Below are 25979 nucleotides of genomic sequence, written 5' to 3' on the forward strand. Positions count from 1 at the left end.
GTCTCCACAAAATCACACAAGTGCATCCAAGTGCGTCTTCTGATGGCTACGCCTGAACCTGTTTCTCTTGTCATCCCTTCAGCAGCATGAGCAATTAGCCTCATAGACGAATTGGAGATAGAGTCTAAGGTGGCGAGCTGAGAAGTCACTTTGTCCGAACTCCTTCAGCTACTGCCCCTGAAAGAGTATCTGAAAGTTCTTTAATCAGATCTCTTTGAAGCCTAGTAAAATGTGCCATATAGTTCTAAGACCTGAGAGTGAAGATAGGATGGATATTAGGACTTTCATCAGCAAGTTCCTTCTTGGTGGCTGTTGCAACCACCATGGTGTCCACAAGAATATGTTTGGCCCAGTGTTGCTCATCTTTAGGGGCAGAGAGAATGTGATCAGGTCTCTTGGGGATCAGCTCGAAAGAGTCAGGTATCTTCCAAGCCCGCTGAGCAATCAACTTAATAAGATTGTCAGTGTGCGGAGAGATCAAAGAGGTAGAGGGCTGGACACAAAGCCTCTCGGTTTACCAGTTCCTCTGAGGAAGGTTGAAGGGTAGTCCAGCCACCCCTTCTGTTTAAGGATTTCTAGGATGGCCCTGAAGGAAACATCTTCAGGGGGTGACTTAGGGGGAATCTTTCCCTTCATTGACATCAGTATCTTCTGTGAAGGATTCTTCAGGAGTGTCCAAGTGCTTCTTCTTGCACTTTTTCTTCAAAGGTACCTCTTTGGTGGGTTGCTGCGGAGAGATTTCCAAAGACGACATATCCAGAGTGGTTTGGTCCTGAGACTTTTGTGCCCTCTGTCCCACAGTAGAGACTGGAAGATGCTCCGGTCGAGGGGATGAACACAATGTTTGTTCCGACAGGAAAGTCATAAACTGTTTGCCTGCAATGGACAAGGCCCTCTCCATAGCGAGGAAGGCAGCGCCCCCCCCCCAGAGGGATAGGAGCCCGGAACCAAAATAGACTCCTTCAGAATCATGGTCCCATCCCATACCGAGGAGGCTGCCCCCAACGTAGAAGCCCGAGTCGAGCTTACATATGCAGAGGCACCGAGGGGCACAGAAGGTTCCGAAAGTATCGAAGTCGAAAACTGTCCCCAGGAACAAACAACGAAACCCCGACCCCAGGAGGTCTCTGGTTCCAAGGAACAAGAAGAACTCAGGGTAACTATTGGTGTTGGAGAATGAGCTCTGACCAACACCAAAACAGTCGAATCTGGAAAGGTCGGCACCAGGGGCTCCAAAACCTCAGCTGGAGTCGAAGGAGGAATAGGCAAGGGTGTGGAAGAAGGTAAGGCTCCAGAGCTAACAAAGCTAGGAACCATGGAAGAAGATAATCCCCTTGTCATCAGGAGCTGGTCCACCAGTCTCATAATATCTGACTCTGATAAACTCTTGGCGGACCGAATAGAGGAGGCCAATGGAGGCCTTGGTGGCCATCTCTCCAAAAAGGAACTGGGAGCATGGTCTGCAAAGGGATCTACTGAGAAGGAGTAAGTTGTATGGGGTAAAATTATTATCTGAGAGTCCTTCAGAACTGAGTGGCTGGTTGGTACAGAAGGGAATGTTGTCTGCACCGATACCGGTACTGAGGATAATGATGCTGAAGAGGTCGATGCTGATATCACCGAAGAGTGAGCATCTTGAACCACCGGTGTCGAGGACGCTATTGGCACCGTGGAGGATTTGGCCATTTTAGGAGGCGGTTCCAAGGAACTTGTCAGAACTGAGTGACTCCGCTTTTTAGGTTTAGAAGAGGAGGAACTCTCTTCTGTCTTTGGACCAGATAGGGCCTCTTCGAAATCAGATTTAAGAAGGCCTTTTAAGATCAATTTGTTTTTTGCACTCTATCAGGGTTCTGGAACTAAACCCATGACATATTGCAGTCTTTATGTAGATGGATCACACTGAGACAATACACACACAGAGTCTATCCATCTGAGTTAGGCATCGGTCACATTTTTGGTACCTCTTGAAGCCCCAGGTACCTTTAGAGGTATGTCGGCCATAATGTAAAAAACCAAGGCCACGGTACACACAGACACACACAAACATACTCATACACTGTTGTATTATAATGAAAGTGGAAAGATTTTTTTAGGTAAATCAAAGACAGGAAAAGAAGGAGAAGGGAACTACCAATGATGGTATGAAGAGTTACCCAAAGGTAAAAGGAGACAAAGTACCAACGATGGTACTAGAGTCTACCTAATGGTAAAGGGGAGAGAATAACACAGTCACGCACACACCAAAAACTATATAGAAGAGGAGCGAGGTAGTATAGACAGAAATTATAGATAGGATGTGGAAAAAAACTAACTTACAGTTTGAAGAAAACACTAATGCTTGGATAGAACATGTCTTGCACTATGAAGTGGCAAATGAGACGAAGGAATTTGGTGAGGAGCATTGTTTGTAGAGCTTTTGGAAGGTGTGAGCTGGAATAACGGTCGAGTCGGTTCCTAGGCTCCTAACTGAGCCCATGATCAAGGATTATGTGAAGACTGACATCATCAGATTTGTACTTTCAGTGCAGATGTGGGTTCTTGGTAATGATGTATGAAAAAGAATGAAAACTGTATCAACATCAAACTTGTGTTCTAGCCGGTAGTTGGCAAAGTAAAATCCATATATACAAAACGTGCTATCAAATTAGATATGTTGAGGTAAAACAAAAAAATTATCCAACAGACTTTATTGATGGAACAGGCAAATGAAGGAAGTTTGATTAACAGATTATCAAGAGTGCTACAGGGATTTTTGGAAAGGAATGATGCCCAAAATAGACAAGGAAAAAAAAAAAACTAAATCAGCAAACCACTGACCACTGGTGCTACTGACACAGAAGGTCAACAGAATAAGACATAACTTAATCTACCTTTTCGGAAGTAAAATAAACATGAAAACTAATGACAGCCATGATGTGTTGACTGTGATTCACTACCTTTTCTCAAAAAGAAAAAAGAAAAAAAGCTTTAACATGGACAAACCAACATTTTAAACCAAAAATCAGACACAAATACAAAGACGTTATGTACTCACCATAATGTTCCATCTAAGTAGGTAACTTCATTTGTCTGCAACCTGTGGGTATCGGATCCGAGCCGGCAGCTTTCCAAGCTAAAAGATCCGAGCTCCAAGCTCCTCCCCCTACCCATAATGCCCTGCCATCTCCCTCTAACCTTCAGATCGAGTTTGCCAGAAAAAAGGCAATATGAAATTCTATAACCTAGAAAGGGTTACAGTACGTTCCAGTGATGTCAACTGAATGAAGACAATCCTTTGATAATGAACTAAGGGTCCGGCGGATGGAGGGAGGGTCGGTTGCAGACAAATGAAGTTACCTACTCAGATGGAACGTTATGGTGAGTACATAACTTCTTTATCTGAAGTAGTTAACTTCATTTGCTCAGCAACCTGTGGGACAGAGTCCCCAGCTACCAGAAACTTGGGAGGCCCTTATGGAAGGATATTCCGGAGCACTGCGGAGCCAAACGATGCATGTCCTCTGGATATTAAATCCAATTTATAGTGTGTAATAAAGGTATGAGAGGAAGCCCAAGTAGCTGCTGAGCAAATGTCATCCAAAGAAACCCTTGACCAGAAAGCAGCAGAGGTGGCCATAGATCGAGTAGAATGGGCTCGCACTCTCAGGGGCTCAGGATGACCAGAACTTTTGTATGCTAGGAGAATGCACTGGGAAATCCATCTAGCTAAGGTTACTTTAGTGACTGGCTTCCCCAGACAGGATTTTGCAAAGGAAACAAAAAGTTGATCAGATTTTCGAAGATCTGCTGCTCTGTTTAAGTAAAAACTTAACTGTCTGTGAACATCCAGACAATGAAGTCTGTATTCTCCTTTGTTTTGGAAATTTGGAAAGAAGACAGGTAAGATTGATGGACTGGTTGATGTTGGCTTCTGAAGCCACTTTGGGCAGAAAAGAGGGATTAGTCCTGAGGGAGACCCTGTCTTTATGAAAGATAATGTATGGAGGTTTACTGCGAAGAGAGTGAAGTTCCGATATCCTTCTAGCAGAAGTAATGGCAATCAGGAAGGCCGTCTTCCAGGATACATATTTTAAGTCGACTGAAGCCGCGGGTTCAAAAGGAGGCCCAGTCAGAGCTTGAAGAACTAGGGTAAGATCCCATGGAGGCACTGCATCTCTAATAGGGGGTCTTAACAAAAAGGCTCCTTTCATGAATGTTTTGCATATCTTGGAGGACGCTAGAGGCCCTGAACTGTTTCCAACGTGGTAGTGGGAAATAGCTGCCAACAGAACTTTTAATAGTAGAAGCACTAGCTCCTTGATCAAAGGTATGCAAAAGAAAGTCTAGAACTGCTGGGATAGGAGCTGTGAAGGGGTCTAAGTTCCTGTGCTCCGCCCAGACAGAGAAACGTTTCCATTTATTCTTGTAGATTTTCCTGGTAGACGGTTTATGGGTGGCCACCAGGATGGCTTTAACCGAGGAAGATATACCGGGAGTCCTAGCCATTAAGGGAACTGGATCAACCAAGCTGAGAGCTTGAGGTAGTCCAGGTCGGGGGTCTTCAATCCTAAAGGATGAGAGATCAGATCCGGATTGGGATCTAAAATCCAGGGAGAATGTACTAGATAAGACCACAGGTAAGGGAACCAGGTTTGACGAGGCCAGAATGGGGCTATGAGGATAACTCTGCTCCCCAACCGACGAGCTTTCTACAAGAATTTTGTCACCAATGGAAGAGGAGGATAAGCATACAGAAGACCAGATGGCCAAGCATGAACTAGAGCGTCTCTGGGGGCTTTCCCTGGTGGGGGAATCAGAGCGAAGAACTCGCTGAACTTTGTGTTCGAAGGCGAGGTGAAGAGATCGCAGCAAGGTTGACCCCATTGGAGGAAGATTTGTTTCACTACTGCTGGGTTCAGAGACCACTCGTAAGGTGAGAGGATCGTTCGACTCAACCTGTCCGCCAAGATGTTTGACCGACCCGGGATGTGCATTGCTATGAGAAAGCGGTTGGTGGACATCGCCCATTCCCATACCATCATTGCCTCCCTGCAAAGTGGATAGGATCTGGTTCCCCCCTGTTTGTTTATGTACCAGACTACCGACATGCTGTCTGTTTGAAGTGCAATAGTTCCTGGAGGGAGAAGGGGATGGAGAGCCTGCAACGCTAGAAGCACCACCCTCATCTCCAGGACATTGATATGCAGTGAGGTCTCTGTGAAAGTCCAGGTGCCTTGGACGGATCTGCCCATGCAATGCCCCCCCACCCAAGGAGAGATGCGTCGGTGGTCACCGTGACTTGGGGAGGGGGTATAACAAAGGGGCGGCCTTCTCGAAGATCTCTGCAGCGGAGCCGCCAAAGAAGCAACTCCCTGCAAATCCTGCTGAGGGGAATAGGTGTAGACAGGGGGTGAAAAAGAATGGAACACTGAACTTGTAATGTCCATTGAAGGATTCTCATCTTCAGGCGAGCGAAGGACGACAGGTTGATGGCCGCTGCCATGGATCCCAGGGTCCTCAGGACTAGTTCCGCTGGGGGAGCTGACGATTGTAAGAGGTCTAGAATGTGAAGGCTTAGACTGCGAAGTCTGTCCGCTGTCAGAAAGACTCTGGATTGAGTAGTGTCTATCCTGGCCCCTATGAATTCCAAAATTTGAGTAGGTTGAAGGGAGGATTTCTGGTGGTTTATCGTGATCCCTAGGTGGCGGGCTAGGTGTAAGAAGTAGTCCCTGCCTGAGCAAAGTTGATGCCTGGTGGGGGCGGTTAGGAGCCAGTCATCCAGGTACGGAAAGACCTGTATTCCCTGAAGCCTCAGGTGGGCCCCTACAACTGCCATGACTTTGGTGAACACCCTGGGGGCTGTGGTGAGACCGAAGGGTAGGACCCTGAACTGATAATGGCTGGCTCCCAGCTGAAGCGGACAAACCTTCTGGATCATCTGTCTATCAGAATGTGGTAGTACGCATCCTTGAGGTCTATCGAGCACATCCAGTCGTTCTCCTGCAAAAGTGGGAGAATGGATTAAATAGTGACCATCCGGAACTTTTCTTTGGCGACTGACAAGTTCAGTGTTGACAGGTCGAGAATGGGTCGTAAGCCCCCCGTCTTTTTTGGCACCAAAAAGAACCTGGAGTAAAAGCCTGATCCGGATTGTTCAGGGGGGGACGCGCTGGATAGCTCTTTTTCTTAGCAGCCCTCGAATTTCTGATGCTGCTGCCTCCCTCTGATTGGGTGGAACATCGGGGAATCTTGTTGATAGGGGAGGGTGAGATAGGAAAGGAATTGAATAGCCTCTGGATATGATTTGGAGCACCCAGTGATCTGTCGTAACGGACTCCCATTTCGCTAGGTATTCCGAGAAGCGCATGCTGACTGCCTCCAGAGAGGAGCAGTCTGGCAACCCCTCAGGGCTGCTGCGCGGGTCGATCCGAAAAAGGTTCTCTCGACCCAAAATTCTTCGGACCCCCTCTGCCCCTGGGCCGGCATCCACACTGTCCTCCTCTGCTTCTGAAAGACGAGGGATCCGGAGCGAAACGGGATTGTTGAGCTTTCCGGAACCACATCTTCTTCTGTCCTCTTTGGTTCCTGGAGTAGGACCTCTGCGGAACCGAGAAGCGGATCCCAACGGCAGACAACGTCTTCCCGTCTTTCTCGCTCTGGAGGAGCGTATCACGGATGGTTTTGCCGAAGAGCGTAGGACCGTCAAAAGGGGTGTTCGCGATGGACGCCTTGAAGGGTTCTGCAAAATCGCAGAGATGGAGCCAGGCCTGTCTATGTAAGACGACGCCCGTTCTGCTAGCTCTAGCCGCTCCCTCCGTAGCATGGGAGAGAAGCCGCATAGATGTGTTGGTGATTGACTTGAGAGTGGCCATTCGAGCCGAGAAGGTCTGCTTGTCCTCGGCCGACATGGACTCTGGGGGTGACCCAGCGTACTCCATAATCAGGTCCCGCTTGAGCCAAATCACATGTGCCATATAATTCAGTGAACTTACAGAGAAGGTCGCTGAAGAGAACATCCGCTTTCCCAAACGGTCCATCATCCGAGACTCCTTGTCTGGGGGATGCACCGAGGAACTCTCCTGCGCTAATTCCTTTTTAGTGGCAGCCGCCACCACCATGGCATCCACTGGAGCACCCTAGCTCCAAACTGTCCTGTCCGTGGGAGGGCTGAGGATCTTGTCCGGTCTCTTGTGTATTGGCTCAACAGTGTCGGGCTCCTTCCATGCCCTGGTAGTTATGAGGTCTACCAGGGGGTCGGCAGGAGGGGACACCCAAGAGGTAGATGGGCCTGTGTCAAACACCTCCAGAAACACAGACTCATCCGAGGAAGGTTTTTGGGCAGACCACCCCCTCTAATACGTAACATTTCCATAATGTCTCCGAAGGAGATGTCTTCGGGGGGTGACCATGGGGAACCTTCCCCTTCCTCTAAGTCTGTCCCCCCCCGTGAGGGACTCAGGTGAGTCCAAGTGCCTCCTCTTGCACTTCCGTTTGTGAGGGACCTCCTCGGGGGGGGGCCTGTCTGAAGAGGCCTCACCAACAATGTCCTGTTCCTCTATGGGAACAATCTGGGACGTAGGCGCAGGCTATCCTTGGGGCCGGATGACGGAAGAAAGGCCCGTCTGAGTGGGAATGGCGGGTGGATCCGTAACAAGAGCCTGAGGCCTCGAATCCCTCGAAAGGACCCTCTCCACGACGTCGAATGCCAAGGGGGAACTGCTTTCCCTTGGATCCGAAAGCATTCCTCTCAGATCAGACGTGCGGATCGGCGCCGAAGGTGACCCGACCGGATCCAAAAGGGTAGTGTGACCCGACCTTAACGGAGCCGAAGGCCCGCTGACCCCTCCAGATCCGACGCTCAGCTCATGGCCCCGAGAGCTCGGATCCAAAAACGGATCCAACAGACTCGAGGGTACAGTCAGCGCCGAAGTAGGAAACACTGTCGGCGCCGACCCTACCCCGGCTCTGAAGCTAGTCAGATCCGACAGCTCCGAACCCCGAAAGTGGGTCGGAGAAGGAGCAATGGAGGAGAAAAAAGGTGTCGAGCTCCTCCCCAGCAGGGGGGGGGGGTTAAGAGCACTCCCATCTGCATCTGGACCTGGAGAAATCGACGCATCATCCGGTCCATATCTGCATCCGATAAACTTCTGGTGGATCTAGATGAGGCCACCGAAGCCGGCCGGGAAGGCCGCCTGGATGACCTCGAGGGTGACTGGTTCTCCTCCTCCGGCTCCGTGGAGAACGGAGCCTGGAGGGGGAAGGCCCGGAGACCTTAAGGGGAGAGGCAAGCTGTTTAGACGGTGGTGCCGAATGGGTCGAGTCGGACCGCCTCTTGTGACTGCGATGCCTTTCTTTCTCTCTCTCCCTATCCTTTTTATCCTTCTTTCTGCCTTCCCTTTCCACCTGGGCCAGGGAGGGAGGTTGAGTCCCGGCCAGGGGATCAGGAGCGGCAGGTGGGGCAGCCGCAGCTGGCGCCACCGAGGAGGACGAAGCAGAGTCCGGGGGCAAAAGGCCCACCAGAATAAGCTTCGACCTCCTATCTTTCAAAGCCTTGGTGTTGAAGGCTGCACAAATAGTGCAGCCCGAGGAGAGGTGATCAACCCCCAGGCACAGGACTGTGGCCATCCACTGGGGACAGCTTATCGCCACACTCGGTACATTTAGAGAAAATGGCTTTAGGGCCTTCAGCCATTATAGAAGAGGAAAAAAGAAAAATAAGCCCACAAGCACATACCTTCACACATGCAGAGGGGGGAGGGGAATAAATCTAACTTAACCAAAAATTAAAAGAACTACCCAAAAAAGGCTAGAAAAATAAGAGGAAGTTCACACACACAAAGTTAGAGAAAGTTTGACAGAAATTCAAGATTTAAATGCTACACTCACAGTACTACGCTCGGAGCTCATTCAGAAAAGCTTATGGAAGCTGCGGCAAACGAGATCTGAGGGTTAGAGGGAGATGGCAGGGCATTATGGGGAGGGGGCTTGCAGCTCAGATCTTTTAGCTTGGAAAGCTGCCGGTTCTGATCCGAATCGGATCCGATACCCACAGGTTGCTGAGCAAATGAAGTTAACTACTTCAGATGAGGTATATTTATGATAGTGGCTGCTGCCGCATTCCAGGGTTACTGTTCTTTTTCAATGGTATGCATTTTAAATATGGAAATAAAGATACAACACATATTTATCCTTCTCTCTGTGTACAAACTATTATTTTGCAACTCGCGTGTGTAAATTAATAAACACCTACTATGAATGTATTTTTACTCATGCCTCTTTGTTGGCCTGGCTCTTATTGGGGCCTAATGAGCAATCTGGACCCCCTGTTGTCTTGCTTCTAGCTCAGCTCCTTTCAGAAATCCAAAGCTGACCCACCTCACAAAAAAACTAAAAATATAAACTGATTTAAGTAAATTAGATTTCTGGAAGGTTTTAAATGAGTGAGAAGCAGAGAAGAAGAGAAAAACGGTCATGGCAATAGGAAGACCTGAATCATTTTCATACCAGTGTACACAAAATGCTATGTTTGCACATTAGAAGGAAAGGTGAGATAAAATTATGTATAGACTTGTCTTTGTCAATGTTCCTTACTAGAATAATCTTAGTATAATTTAGGTTGCCATGGTAACTGCTCAATAATGAGAGACAACAGAATTAGAACATTCTTATGATTAGTAGTTAAGCAAATTCTGTCATTCATTAAAACAGGATATGCTCAAGCTTCCTAATATACTAGATTTTTCAGAAATACAGCATCTTTCATTTCCGTTTCATTACCTTTGTCTTGTTGAGTCCAGTCATTACATTTAACGCCATGGAGTCCACTGTCAAAACTGTACAATGGGACAGTGGATTCTCCTGAAACATCAGCCAACCTGGCAAACTTCCAGGTTGGTATGCACTCTTCCTCAGGAAGCCCTGAAAGGCTAGGAAGGATGTAGAATAATATCTGCAAATAAATTAAAGTATCTTTTAAATTGGTAATAAAACAAAGCAACAGACACATTATTTACAATCATCATAGATGCAATGACAATGATAAAAACACTGTTCTTAAGTACCCCTGGTTCTGTCCCATTCATTTAATTCAATACTTCCTAAGCATGAAGGAGCAAATATCTGAGACTTCACAGATGATTTTCACCAATGCTACTACTCTGGATACTCTATTATATGCCTGAAAAGCAGAACTTCCACAAAGTTTGCTTTAAAAGCCTGAGCAGCTTTTAATTATACTACTTTTTGCTAGTATAAATTATGCTGTTTCTTTTATTCCATGTTTTTCCTATTGCACCTGTTCACCATCCAGTCACCCCTGATCAGCCAAGCTCATTCTTTTCCCCATTCTGTGCATTTTCCAGGGTGAGTAGGAACTAGCCTTCATACAGGCATGCCATAACAGTAGTTTGTGCCTTCACCACCATTCCAGCAATGGCAGCTTTTACTATATGGCCTAATCCCTTGCCTGAAAAGGGGTCAGGTGACCTGTGTCACTACAGAAGCCACTATGCTCTCCTCTTGCGAGTGCACACCCTCATGCATCAGAGATTAATGTTGCCACCTACTTTGCTTCGTGGCCAAAAATGCACCCCCTCCCCATGCTGCCTCTGGAACACTCCTCCTCCTCTAATTGATTGTGACCACTGGACCCATTGACCATGGGATGGGTAAGTTCAATCTGTAACTAAATGGGATAGGTTATTTCAAGCTCAAAAAAATGGGGAAACTGGCTAGGCTTATAACAGCCAGCAAGGGCAGCTAGCCTAGTATTTGCCTATGGACTAATAAGGACAAGCACAAAAGGTTCCAAATCAACAACAACTCTTAACACTCTTGGTTGCAACAGCAATACTTGCAAAAGATGATCAACAGCCTGCACTGTAAATGGCTGACATGGAGAAATTACAGAAGCAAGTATTCATTCAGCGAAATGGCCTCTGACAGCAGCATTTTCTAATAAGTAATTTAGCAACCCGAGACAAAAAAATGCATTTGGCAAAAAAAGATTTAAAATGGTCTCAAAATGTTTCACAAAACTCAAATGTCATTTTCTGGATTTATCAAGTACAAAATATCATCTGTAAATAAAATAAAATTTTCTTGAATATCATACCATTTCTGTCCCTGTATTTGAGAGTCTTTTATTTTCTTTTCTAACATATCTAAATATAAAGTAAATAACAAAGGGGAAAAAGTAATTCTTATTTGTTTCTTCTAATAAACACAGCTTGCCATAGAGGAGCTCTCCCACCTTAATTCTTGCCTCTGACCCTTCACATTTCCTCATCATTAACCCTATTCCTTTATAAATCTACCTTTTCAGTATGCAACAAAACATTCTGGTGATGTTCTCTGCCAACTAGAGGGATAAATAATTAGAAGTTTATCAGCTTTGCTGTGCTGTATGTTTGGAATACGCTTGAAAATCCTCTGGCGTTAATGGTCACTCCCAGCCACAGTATACTATGGTGAACCACTGCCCTTCAATTGCCTATGTACATCTGGGTTCCCTTTAGCAGCTATGCTAATCCAGGAAATACAGCTAAAAATCTTCTGGCGTTAAAGGTCGCTCCCAGTTACAGTATACTACGGTGAGCCACTGCCCTTCAATTGTTTATGTACACTGTAATCAATTCAAATTATTTTAAAACAAACTAAACCTTGATCTAAATTCTATCCTAGTATCAACAAAACTCTCTGTCACCCTCCATATCTATTGCTCTGTCACCCTCTCATCTTTCGCCATCTTACTATTATCTGTACTTGTATTACCTCTGCGCTAATAGACTGCAATTACTTTTTATTTTGCCGTTATCCTACACAGCCCATTCTGCACGACTCCTTCCTCCTGTATTTCTCCGCCTCTCTGACTTTACTTGATAGCCTTCTTTCTTACCTTTTAAAACTACAAGTGTCCCTATGAATAACTAGATACGGCTGCTCACCATACCTACCATCAGTTAATACAATATAATCAATTAATACAATATAAAAGCAACAAAAATAACAACTTATAGATTGTTTTTTCCTTCGGGCTCACTTCGCTCCCCTACCCTACCCCATTCCTCCACCCCAACTTTCCTTACACTTATACCACCCTATACGCCTTCACCCAATCAGCCACTCTGCAAAAACCCCCAAGTATCATCTACTAAATGCCAATAACACTTTAAACGCCAACCAATTCCCCAAACATCTTAATACCACAACTTTTACCTCTACTGTATATCCTATATCAGTTACTCTAGAAAATACCTCACAGCATACAGCTAATTATTTTCATTTTCTCTCTCAGCACTCCTCTTCTCATACTAACCCATGCCACCTCCCTCCAGAGCACGCAATTCTCATTACCTTCAAGAACTCCTACCCTAAGTACAGCACCTCAACCTAACAGAATAAGCTTCTCTAAAATCTCATCATCTTTATTCAGTTGTAGCAATGTATACATAACCAAATTCAGAGTACTCCCCCATCAACAATACACTCAAAATAATTCCCTATACTTTAGCTAGGTCCTCTTCTAAAACCTATTACATTTCACACCTTATAAATCATCTCTTGTTACTATCTCAAAAGCAGCGACATACATCCAAATCCCAGCCCTTCCCTCTCTCCCAACATCAGCCAGACACCCTCTCCCTCCACAAAATCACCTACTAACACTCGAAACCTATTTATAATAATAACAAAAAAAAAAAAGTCTCACACAGCGGTGTAATGCTGTATCACTGCTGTATTATAAAACATGCCAAAAGTCTAACCAGATGGAATCTTGGAATCTTTAATGAAATGAGTAAACAAAAGTCATAAAATAAAATACACCAACTGTCAAGCGCTTTCGTCCTTAAACTAGGACTTCCTCACAACCATTTACAACCATTAACATACTCCGTAAGTAATACAAACAAAAATCATTTGATCTTAATTAAACAATTATAACCAGAAAACAGTAAAACAATAAGGAAACACATAACCAACTTTACTAAAACTTTTTGAACATTCTAAAAAATACACGACAAAATAATCAAAATCCAAAATTCACGATCTTAACTAAGATCTAGAGCTTTAAATTTAAAACGGGTACAATGGATACATGGTCATTAATTCCTGGGGGTGGACTAGGATTAATCCTAAGCTGCCAAAAAATTCTTTCCTCTCTAGTTTGTTCTCCCAAAACCCTCCTCTAGAGTATATCAATAATAACTAAAATACCAAAAGTAAAAGTGTTACATTGGGGACTATACTGTAAATGCCTAAAAAATCATTATTAAGATTTTTATGTTGTATGGCATGCAAATGTTGCATGAATTTTATGACATGTTCTTTCCATCTTCCCTCCATAAAAATGTTGACATTCATGATAAATGGCAATACATACCAAAGCCATAGTACCACAATTTCCAGTTGCCAATCTAATCTTATTTGGGGGTTGTCCTATACTAACCCATGGTCCTTAGTGGATAAATTTACAATAATTACACACACCACATTTATATGTGCCTTAGTCATTAAATTTATTGACCGTCATTGGATGTTCTAACAAAAATTTTAAATTGTGAGTAATCTTAAACACAAAATTGGGTCAGGCACCTAAAGTATTAATGATTTTGGTATTACTTTTAAACATGACCCAGTTCTTACTCAATATTACGCGTGTCCATGCCCAATTCTCGATAAAAAATCACCACACAACTAACATACATGGTCCTTTTTGATTTAGTATTGACAGAATTCACCTCTAATAGAGCACCTAATAATGGTTTAAACATGGTACCCCACCCTTCTAATACTTGCCCAATATTATAAACCAAAGTCAGGGGGTATTCTCTGTGCCAAATTACTAAATTCTAACTTAAAGTTCAACAATTCTGAACACATTCTGGCTGCTCCAATCATCTGCCTCCTAATGATATTACTCTTAGCATACTTAGGGTGACTACTTTTGTAGTCCAAAAGCGGTCAGAAAATGTAGACTTCCTATATAATTTTGAACAAAAGCATTTATTATTCACATCTTTAAAAATGGTAACATCTAAGTAGATTAGTTGAATGTGTGTGTGTAAATTTAAAATAGCGGCAAATATCACTGATATACTGAACAAACTCCTCTCAATACTATTATTCTTTTTCCAAAGAATAAAAATATTGTCCAAATATCGTAAATACAAAAACAATATTCATTGCATTTGGCACTGAAAATATGTCTCTTCTTGCAAGAAAACATGACCAGGTGGGCATATAAAAGTGTGAAAGTGATTGTATTACTTAGGGAATATGTTAATGGTTGCAAAAAGTTCTGAGGAAATCCTACTTTAAGTATGAAAGCGCTTGACCTTTGGTGTATTTTATTTTATGATCGTGTTTACTCATTTTAGTAAAGATTCCATCCGGTTGGACTTTTGGCATGTTTATAGTACAGCATTACACTACTGTGTGAGCCTTTTTTAGTACTCTATAGGCTACACATGTACACATTGTTTTGCTATTTATAATATCAACACATGGGGTATTTGTAATAAAACTGCAGCAATTCATGCCTGGCTCTCTCAACATATCCCCAATGTTGTGGGTGTTACAGAAACTTGGCTAAAGCCACATATACATCAGACACTGAAATAGTTCCAATTGGTTATAATATCCTACGAAAAGATAAGACTCTCAAAGAAGGGGGGTTGCTTTAATGTACCACAACTCTTTAACCATTACATCCCTTCCTAAACCTGTCCCAACCTTTGGCAACATGGACATTTTATTAGCATCATTACAAATAAATAACAGCAAACATTTAATATTCACCCAGGCGTAACACCCCTATTCTTGAAGATTTTCTATTTTGGACAACCCCAAATATATTCAATGAAATTGTCATTCTAGGGGATATGAACATTAACTGGCAAAATGTAATCTCAAACTCTCCAGCTAATTGTATGAACCTGCACAGGTATACACAGCTTGTCACATACTCTATAAGAATTCTAAATAAGCAACAAGAATCCACCTGGATTGGATCCTAGTCTCAGATCCACACAAATATTCCAACACTGGTACCCTCACTGATATCCTAAGCGACCATTTACCAGCTTTTACCCATAGAACCCATACTCAGGTACCCAAACCCCACTCATATAGAACTTCTAGAAACTTAACCAACTTCAACCAAATAACTTTCAGTAACTCCCTAAAAGCTAGAATTGGACCCCACTAAAAACATTATCCTTAGAAGAAGCTGTAAACTATTTTAATAAGGTCTTCCTTGATACCCTAAATATTTTAGCCCCCATTTGGTACAAAAAAATAACATTTAATCATGCTTCTTGGCTTACAATACCAACAAAACAAAATCTTCTGTCCAGAGAATGAGCCTGGAAAGAATGGAGTAAAAACAAGCAAATTAAATTAATTTCAAACAACTTCATAACAAAGCCAAGAAATTAGTTAAAATGACAAAAACAAACAAACAAACAAAAAAAAAAAATAACAATTTTTTACAAATTTATCTAGTCAAAGAAATAACCCTCCAGAATTCTGGAAATCAGTCTGTTCTCTCCTTAATCATGGGACCACACAAAACCCAACACCATCCCCTGATAAACACCCACAAGAAAAAGCCCACATTTTCAAATCCCACTTTATCTACAGCATTCTTAAACTTGTCAGACATCCCCCAACAATATCAAACAAACCCCCCCCAACAATAAGATAAGCAACTCAAACCCAGTTCACGAGAATCCCAGCTTATATACCTAACTCCATAAAGAAAACACCAACAATACCCCAGTAACTACAATATTCTCCCTAAAATCAGTGCCCACCTCTCTATTATTTAAATTACTAACTAAACTAAAACCATGCTCTCAATCTGCCGATAACCTCCTCTCTGAAAACTTGAAACTTGGTGCCGATGCAACAGCCTACGCCCATCAGTATTCTAATTAACCGATCCATCTCGGTATCCACAGTTCTTCAAATTTGGAAGAAATCCATCACAACCCCATTGCATAAAGGTGGAAATACTAATGATTTAACCAACTACTGACCCATTTCCATTCTCTCACCATTGTTTAAAATACTGGAAAAGTGTATACACTCTCAACTACTAACATACCTCTCTGACAATAATCTCCTTGTCCCTACCCAACACGGCTTTCGCCCTGCACATAGTACTACTATAGCCTTACTTTCTTTTACTGATACTGTGAACAAAGCTCTGGATTCTGGTCTATTGACAGCAGTAGTCTTATTAGATCTATCCAGAGCTTTCGACAGACTATCACGTACTAAACTGCTCCCAACAATTAGCAACATCAGGATCCTCCGAACATAACCTTACCTGGTTCTCTAGCTAACTGAACAACAGATAATCTGTTAGATGGCAAGACAGGAGTCCCCCAAGGGTGCATTCTAGGACCTTTGCTTTTTAATGTATGTATAAATAATCTCCACACTGTCTCCTTACAAAGTTCACTCATCCAATATGCTAACGATTCTACTATCATATCTTCCTCTAGCAACTTCCCAGGTCTCCTAAAGATAACACAAAATGCCTTCTCAATCATAGAGACCTGGCTAAACAAAGGACGACAACTGCTAAATCCCCCCCAAAATAAAGCTACTACTATTTTCATGTAAACCACCCCCATAGGACTTTAAAATTTATTCCCATAACAAGACTGAAATTGAAGTAGTGAACACAGCAAAATTACCCTGCATTACTATAGATGATAAACTATCCTTTGAACAATATATTCTTAATACAATAAAAAACACATTTAAACTAGGCAAACTCTACATGGATAAACTCACAAAAATAAAACTGGCAAATACCCTTCTACTCCCTTCCCTCCTCTACGGTTCCCCCATGTTTAACAACTTTCACACATCTCTAAGCAACAAACTACAATCATGCTATGATCGATTTTTTGGATGTGTGATTTGACCTTGATCAATCATAAATTTTGGGAACCTCTATTTATAGGAAAGAACGTGGGAAGAATGCAATACTATCATTCGATAATATGCAGCAAAGGCATGTATTTAAACATAGTAAAAGTTCAAGCCCTAAGCATCTCAAGATTGTGCACTGATGAAGATTTTTTTTTATAAATAAATGGATAATATGCAATTTCATTTTATTGAACGTGGATATAAACAGGAGGCTGTGAATAAGATTATAGATGAAAGTACGAAACTGAGAAACACACTAGGATGACCATGGTATTTTTGCAATTTTTCTTCTGATGTAATTAAACCTATGGATCTGAACATGAACACTAGCAGAACTAGAGTTATCTTGAAATATGCTAATGATATACAGGGGGTATGTGACATCACACAAGACAACTGGAAGATCTTGATGACCAATGAAAACCTTAAGGAGATTGTGAATGATACTCCCATTTTTACCTTTAAAAGCAATGTTGTTGTTGTCTTTCGGCTTTTCCCAGTTAGGGGTCGCCACAGCGGAACTTCGGCCCACTAACGATTGGCAGTAGATTTTGATGAACGCCGAGGTGCCAGCTCGACGTTCAACCTTCAACGAAGGCACGCTCATTTACGCATGTCTTTCAAACGCCCACCCAACCGCGGGGAGGACATGCAGACTCCACACAGAAGGAGCTCCCCACACTCCAGCCGAGATTCGAACGGGAGAACCTCTTGCTGTGAGGCAACAACGCTATCGCTGCACCACCATGAATTTAAAATGATTATTGTGTAGGGACAAGGACTTGAATATATTTAATCAATTACATAGAGTTGAGAGAACAGGAATGTTTCCATGTAGGCTCTGCAAGGCTTGTAATTCTAAAAGTAAAGATTCTAGTTTTGTTTTATATATCTGAGAACTAAGAAAAAGTACCAACCGAGACTTTATGCTGACTGTCAAACAATGAATGTTGTGTATCTAAGTGCAGTAAATGCCCATGTTTTCACATGGGCAAAACTAACAGGTGGCTCAAAGAGTGCATATTACAGCACCTTAGTGATATTAGATTGAGGGTGAAGCATAATGCTCTTTCTCAGCATATTTGTATTTATGAATATCATAGCTTCCTCTTTATGGCACTGTAACATTGCACTGAGAATGCTAGGAAAAGAACCATCAAAAGTATCACAGAATTATCTGAAGTATGGTGGATAGCCGAGATGCAAGCGGATAGATATCCGGGACTCAATGGGTTAATTCCCTTGAAAGCTGTCTGGTTAAGTGATGATTTTAAACAGAGCTGATTTTCACCTGAATTATGATCTGACAAAGGGCTACAGCCTGAAAGTGCTCATCTAATTTTTTATACATTTTTATTTTATCGTCATTAAAGTTTTATGAACACTGCTGTGTTGGTCTGTGTGGTTTTAATTTTAAAGTCTTCACTCTCCTTCAGCAGCTGCTCCAGTTATTCCGCAAGGTCCCACTGGAAGTACAGCACACGTGATAAAGAGCTTAGAACCATAACAGAATGAAGAGGAAGCAAAGACATGCATCAAAAAGTGGTCCAGTGCACAAGATTCCTTGTTCCATGGTGAAATGAAAGTTATGTACTTAATATAATGACAGATCCGTGTTGTCTTCTTCAGTCCTTCTTAACCTGTGGGTTATCAGGTTTTCACTCAGATCCAATGCCACCACCACTAGAATAATCTTCACTCCTGGAGCACTGCCTTCTCTACCCATAACTCCCTGCTCTGTCTCTTCTCAGATATAGTTTGACTCATCATTACTCCTACAGCAATGCACCAAAGAAAAAAAACAGTTTATACAGGAAATAGGTAAAGAGCAGAATGAGAGGTTTCTCAGATATCTCTTTTAGGCCAGTCTGCACAGCCAGTAAGGAGCAATAAACAAAAGTGACAATTTAAAGTGGGCAAGGAAGGAGGGATGGTAGAGAAGGATGGAAGAAGACAATATGGATCATTATGGTAAGCACATAACTTTAGTATCCAATGTTGTCATTTCTGTCAATCTCAATCTGTAGGTCGGAGCTCCCAGCCAGTAACAATCCCAGGGTGGTGATAGGAGAGAACGTTCTGTAAAATGGAGAAACCAAGGAAAGCTCGAGACCTAGATTGAATGCCCAATTTTTAATGAGAGACAAAGATATGTTTACAAATATCATCAATACAAGGGTGAACAAAAAAGGCGGTGAAGTAGCAATCACTCTGATGGAATAAGCCTTAGGCTTAAAAGGTAAAGAAAAATTTTTTTTTCAGGGAGTAGGCAAAGGAGATACACTCGGACAGCAATCTGGATAGGGTCACCCTAGAAACAGGTTTGCCAAGACATGTTTGTATGAGATAAAAAGCTGGTTAGGATTCCTGAACTTGTTGCCTCTATCCAATTAGAACCTCAGTTGTCAATGAATATCCAAGCAATTGAGTAAATTATGTCCCTTGTTGCTGAAATTTGTAAAGAAAACAGGAAAATTAATTGGCTGATTCAAATTAAGACTCAAAAGCAACCTTGGGCAGAAGGGAAGGGTTGGTCCTTAAGGTAACTCTGTCCTTAAGGAAAATCAGATAAGGGAAACAGAGATTAGAGCGTGAAGTTCATATATCCTTCTTGCTGAAGTAACAGCTATCCGAAAAGAGTTTTTAGTGACAAAAACTTAAAAGACACTTTGGCTGCTGGATCAGACAGAGGTCTGGTAAGGACTAATAGGAGGCTGAGGTCAAAAAGGAGGAACTCAGTCATAAAAGGGCAAACGTAATAAAAAGATAAATCCAAACACGAATAAAACGATGCTCAGCAGTATAAATAGCTCCCTGGTAGCATAAAAATAAAAAAGTATAATCCAAAAATTCGTGCTGGGAGACAACCAAAGCAGTCTGTAAACGTAACGCAAGCTGTTAAATCCAAGAAGTGCTCATCCAATACACGTATATAAAAAACTAGTATAATTTATTATGAAGAAACACACAAACAGTAAGCGCTTTCACCGTAGCTTCATCAGACTGTTAGAATTCAAATATACTGTCAATTACCTTTATAAACTACAATTAATGACGTTATGCAAACTAATTAACCACATCAAGTGGTTTTAAAGCAACAAAGCAAAAATGCGTATACTGTCAAATTCATTCGCTGACAAATAGCGAACTAATATGTCTATACTTGGCTGAATCTTATTAGAACTTATTAAAAATGTTTGAATTCTATACATCCTAATTTTAAAACATATTAATAAAAATCACTTTAATTAAATACTAACATATATAAATAAATATGCAAATACTTGTTAACAAATAGACATATATATTTTAAAATAATGAAAAATAATAATACTAGATATTATAACAAGGATATAATGTAACTGTAATGTTGCATCAAGCCCTCATATAACTCTATTATATCAAATCAGACAATTCATATACTACTCCGCAAAAATGCAGAAGTAGTGGGAAACAGTCCACTATCTATATGTTTAATGCAGGTAAATTATAAACCTCTGATAATATATATAACTATGTTCAGGTATTTCTGACCTATCTAATAAATAGATGCATGCAATAATAACAATATACATATATAACAAATATAACAAATATTTCTTATAATACGTGTGAGCATTGCTGTATACAAGACATCATGTTTGTAACACTGGATGTACAATCCTTGTTCACTGTCATCCCCAACTCAAACATTTTTAATAAGTTTTAATAAGATTCAGCCAAGTATAGACATATTAGTTCGCTATTTGTCAGCAAATGAATTTGACAGTATACGCATTTTTGCTTTGTTGCTTTAAAACCACTTGATGTGGTTAATTAGTTTGCATGACGTCATTAATTGTAGTTTATAAAGGTAATTGACAGTATATTTGAATTCTAACAGTCTGATGAAGCTACGACGAAAGCACTTACTGTTTGTGTGTTTCTTCATAATAAATTATACTCTTTTTTTTATATACGTGTATCGGATGAGCACTTCTTGGATTTAACAGCTTGTGTTACGTTTACAGACTGCTTTGGTTGTCTCCCAGCACGAATATTTGGATTATATTGTAATAAAAAGATACTTCTCATAAAAGCCTTGGAAAGCCTGAGAGCTGCCACAGGTATATTATCTATACCAATGTGAATGTTGGAAATGGTGACTAACTGCATTTTAATGGTAGATTAACTAAGACCAGAGTGAAAAAGATCAGCCATGAAATCAAAGATTGCTTCCAAGGGTGCAGAAAAGGGATCCAAACTCTTGGAAGAGGCTCAAATGGAAAACTCTTTCCTCTTATCAGCATAAACCTTTCTAGTGGAAGACTTCTGGAAGGAGGAAGAAAAGATGTAAATAACGTCTTTTGAGAGCTTGGGATCCCTTGTCATCACTGGAATTGGTGGAACTATGGAGTTAGTTTAAGGGATTGAAAGTTCAGGTAACGCAGATCTGAAGGATGGGAGATTAGATCTGGAAAAAAGTCCAGAAAGCATGCAGGATGAAGAAGGTGAACCCAAAGGAAGGGGAGCCAAACTTGTTGGGGCCAAAATAGGAGAGAGGGGATCACAGTTGCTCTGCAACAGGTTGCCTTCTGAAGAAACTTGATTACCAAAGTTATCAGGGGATAGGCATGGAAGAGAACTGGAGGCCAGCATGCAGATGAGTGTCCTTTGGTGGCCGTCATTCTGGTGGAATCTAGCTGCAGAAACTGCTGCATTTCATTGTTGATGGGGGAAGGAAATAGACTGCAGCAGTGGTGCCCCAGTGACTGAAAATCTGTGTCACTATTTCCAGATTCAGGGACCACTTATGAGGCAGAAGAATGGATCAGCTCAGACTATCTGCCAGGATGTTGGGTTTCCCAGAAAAGTGCATAGTTATCAGAAACTACTGAGAGGACATCACCAATTGCCAAACCCTCATGGCCTCTAGACACAGGGGAAATGATTACATTCCTCCTTCAATGTTCAAATACCATACCACCAAAATATTGTCGGTTTGAATGGCAATCACACCCTTGGGGAGAAGGTCTTGAAAGCTCTGCAACAGTAGGGGAGCCACAATCATCTCCAAGATGTCAGTGTGAAGACTGACCTCGTACTGAGACCAGGTGGCCTGGACTGTCTCCACCTAAACATGCCCCTCACCACAAAAGACAGGCATCCATGACACCATGGCCTGAGGATGAGGAAGAACAAAGGGTCAGCTGTTGTGCGCAAAAAAGATTCCAGCCACCACTGAATGTAGTGATGACAGATGTTTGTTAGAGAAACTGAAAAATTCCTAGGCTGAGTCAAATAAGACCACTGAACTGCTAGAGTCCACTTTAGAACCCACATTTGGAACCTTGCCAAGGGAACTAGGCAAACAGAAGTGGCCATATGTTCGAGGCGATGAAGAGATGAGGGTGCCAGAGGTTTGTAAACCTGTAGGATTTGAGAAGCAGGCAAACAGAGTCTTTAGACTTGAGGATGGTAGTTTGGCTGTCATATTGACCATATCCAAATTCCAGTATCTGAACCACATCCAGGCAGGATTTCTTGTAATCTACTGTTATGCCCAAGTAAAAACACAGCTGAAGCAAGGAATCTCAGGCCTTGATCAGACACACATGTGGAAGCAGTTAGGAATTAGATGTCCAGGTAGGGGAAGACCTGGAACCCTTGCAGTCCAAGCCTGGCCACTACTATTGCCATGCATTTAGTGAACACCCAAGAAGCTGTGGTGAGGCCAATGGGTAGAGCTAGAAACTGATAATGAATGGCTTTCAGACAAAAGTATAGAAACTTCCTGGGCTGCCTCTCTATTGTTATGTGATGGCAGGCATCCTTGAGATTTACAGAGCATATCCATTCATCCTTCCTCAAAACAAGTAGAATGGACTGCACCATGACCATCCAGAACTTGGTCTGTTTGACAAATTGGTTCAACCTTCTGAGATCCAAATTGAGTCTGAGGTTCTTGTTTTTTCTTTGGTACTAAAAAGAATCTCAAATACATGCCAGATCCTCGTTAGTCATGTGGGACCTCTTAGATGACTCAGCTGAGAAGAAGCTTTTAGATTTCCACTGCTTTCCTTCCTTGATGCTGTTAGGGTTAAGCACACTGGGAACAGATTTTCAAGAGTTCTGTTGGGTGAACAAAAGGGAATTACATAACCTCCGGATATGACTCTCATCACCCATACATCTGAAATGATGGCCTCCCAAGCTTTTGAATGCACAGTCAGAAATCATCTGACTTCCTCTAGAGTGCAGCAGCTGAAGTGGTATGGACGGCCCTTTTGTTCTATGGTGCTGCCCACAGTACAGGGACAGAGCAAAGAGAAATAGAGTGGCCATGAGATTGTGGAAAAAGGATGTAGGTGAGTGGGAAGGAATACTGCAACAGTGATCAGCAGGACATCTACTGTTTAGGTAAGTACTTACACAATTGTACTATGTCCTGACTGAAATCACTGTTGCAGTATTCATAATGAATGATTCCCAGAACTTAAGGGGATGTAAGAGTGGCTGGTTACTGAATTGCAGAACTGCCCAAAAGGAATGACGTGCTGAAGTCAGCCCTAGACCTTGACAATGGATCAGTCCTGTAGTACTTAGTGAAGGTGTGTACAGAAGGACATGTAGCAGCTTCTATTATGGTCCTGGCATTTCAGCTCTTTGTAGAAGGCACCAAACAATGCTAGTGCCCTGGTAGAATGAGCTCGAGGGCGTGACAGCTAGGACTTGCTATGCAGATAATAACAACAGGAGATGGCCTTAAATATCCAGTTACCAATAGTTCATTTAGACACTGGCTGGCCCAACTTTGAGTGCATAAAGGAGGCACAGTTGCTCAGATTTTCTAATGGATTTGATTTTGTCTAGATAGAATCTTAGCTGTCTGTGAACATCTTGAAAGTGTCTCAATCTTTCTCACTCACTATTTTAGGTATGAATGAAACGCTAGCTCTCAAAGTTACCCTGTCATCATGAAAAATAAGAAAGGGCAGGATGGCCATAACAGCTTAGACTCCCCAAGCTTAACTAAGAACCAGAAGTAGAACAGTTTTCCAGGTGCAGAATGTGAAATTTGCCAAGACTGCTAGTTCAAAAGGAGGCAAAGTAATTTTTTCTAGCACAAAGGTGAGATCCCAAGGAGGGATTATTCACTTCTTTGGCAGTCTAAGATGCAGCACACCTTTAAGTAATAACTTGTCCACAGGTCTGGACATAAGAGGCAGACTGAAAAGTAGACACACAGAGATGGCAGACATGTGGGCTTTGATGGAAGAGTAGACTAGACCTGTATCCATGAGTTTACACAGATATTTTACTATGGAAGATAGCTGTGATTTGTTGGGGTCCTGTACATTTCTGTGGCACCAAAAAGAAAATATTTCTTTTGGCTATGTAAGATTTTCAAGTGGTGAGTTTCCTGCCTTCTTGGAAAACCTTAATTACATCCTCTGAAAGGTGGTGCCTGTAGGGAATTAACACCCCATCATCCACACAGTTAGCTTCAGGAATGACATGCTGGGATGCAGTACTGAGCCCTTCTGCTGTGTGACGCAATCCACTTGTAGTGTCAGTTTGTGGTAGCTGTTCCTGGTGAGGTGAAAGAAAAGATGAAACCAATGTTGCCTTGGCTAGATCACTAGCAAGAGTTTTGGATTTTCTTTTTAAACCTTTAGAACAGGAGCGGCCTTAGGTCAACTGGTGCCCTAGGCAAAAGGGCTCCATGGCACCCCCCACCAAACAATCTGGTGCCCCCATCCTGGTCTACCTACAAGAAATAAATACTGGAAAATGACCCTGCTAGAGCAGTGCCCTAGGCGGTCGCCTAGTTGGCCTATGCCTAAGGCCGGCTATGCTTTAGAATAACCTTTGGGATGAGAAGAGGAGGATGAGGAAACGTATACAGGAACCATCCTGTTCACTGAAAGCTGAAAGCATCTGTCCTCCAGGCTGAAGAGGAATGCCCCATGGTTCAAAAGAGGGGGAGCTGTTTGATGGTCTCTGAAGTATCCCCCAATGATGGAGAATGTCCAGGAAGGCCTGTCTGCTGACAGTCCATTCATACGGATCCTCCAAGGTTCAGCTTTGTGCGTCTGCTAACACACTGCCCTGTGAAGGAATGTATGTGGCTAATAAAAATGTGTTTTTCTGGGTGGCAATCTCCCATGTGGTCTGTGCTAATCTGCACAGTTGGTAAGACCTGATTTCTCCTTGCTTATGCACCACATATGACTGTGGTGTTGTCTGTGAATACTCATAGGGGACCTGGCCTCCAGACATGGGAGGAGACTTGAAGAGATTTGATGAGGGCCCTCATCCCCTTCATGTTGATGTGCTTGTTTAGTAGTTTTGGTTGCCATCTGCCCTGAACCAGGTGTATTCCAGTCCAGGCTCCCTATGCCTTGTCCAAAGCACCTGTGTACATTTCTTAAACTGGAAGTAGTGGTGTGAGATGAAGTCCTAGGTAGCTGGTCTCTCCACCATAACAACTTTCTCCTCAGACAACTTAATACAGGGATTACTATGTCTAGAGAGTGAGGTCTGGAACCAGACTGTTTTCAGATACCACTGGATTTTCTTCACATGCAGTCTGACTAGAGGGAACACTGGAATAGTTGCTGCCATCTCAAAGCCCTTAGTATTTCTCTTGCAAAGCACTGACTGCATTAGTTTAGGTTGTACATGTAATCTGCAAGCCCTTGGCTGCAGGAAAGATTTATTGTAGTTAATGGTGGGTCCCAACTGTGAGATGAGGTTGAGGGTTAGTTGGAGGTGTTGCAAGAGTATGTGAGGAGAGGAAGCTTGCATTAACAAGTAATCTAAAGTAGGAAAAGTCTGTATTTCGTGTTCCACATAAGGTGTTTACTGGTGAAAACTCCTGGGGCTGTGGAAAACCCAAAAAGCAAAGCAGTAAAGTGAAAGTGACATGACCTAGCAAAACACTCGAGGAAACTCCTGCAAGGAGTGTGTTGAGTGGTGAACTGGAATATGGAGAAAGGCATAGTTTAGATCTAGAGATGCTAGAAAAGCCTGAGGCAGAATGAAAGGAATCAGAGTGAATATGAGAAAGC

General features: G+C 42.5%; 1 protein-coding gene across 1 annotated transcript in view; it reads right to left on the reverse strand.

The window, feature by feature from the left end:
* The window catches only part of TARBP1 (TAR (HIV-1) RNA binding protein 1), a 2802917-nt gene that overhangs the window by 607547 nt on the left and 2169391 nt on the right, over positions 1 to 25979 (reverse strand). Inside the window, exon 30 of the mRNA XM_044087106.1 lies at positions 9757 to 9928. Within this exon, the coding sequence (XP_043943041.1) occupies positions 9757 to 9928 (172 nt within the window). The remainder of the gene's footprint in view (positions 1 to 9756; positions 9929 to 25979) is intronic.

The sequence above is a fragment of the Protopterus annectens genome, chromosome 1.part1 (genome assembly GCF_019279795.1).
Source record: "Protopterus annectens isolate FY-2018-M chromosome 1.part1, PAN1.0, whole genome shotgun sequence".
Taxonomy (NCBI): Eukaryota; Metazoa; Chordata; order Ceratodontiformes; family Protopteridae; genus Protopterus; species Protopterus annectens.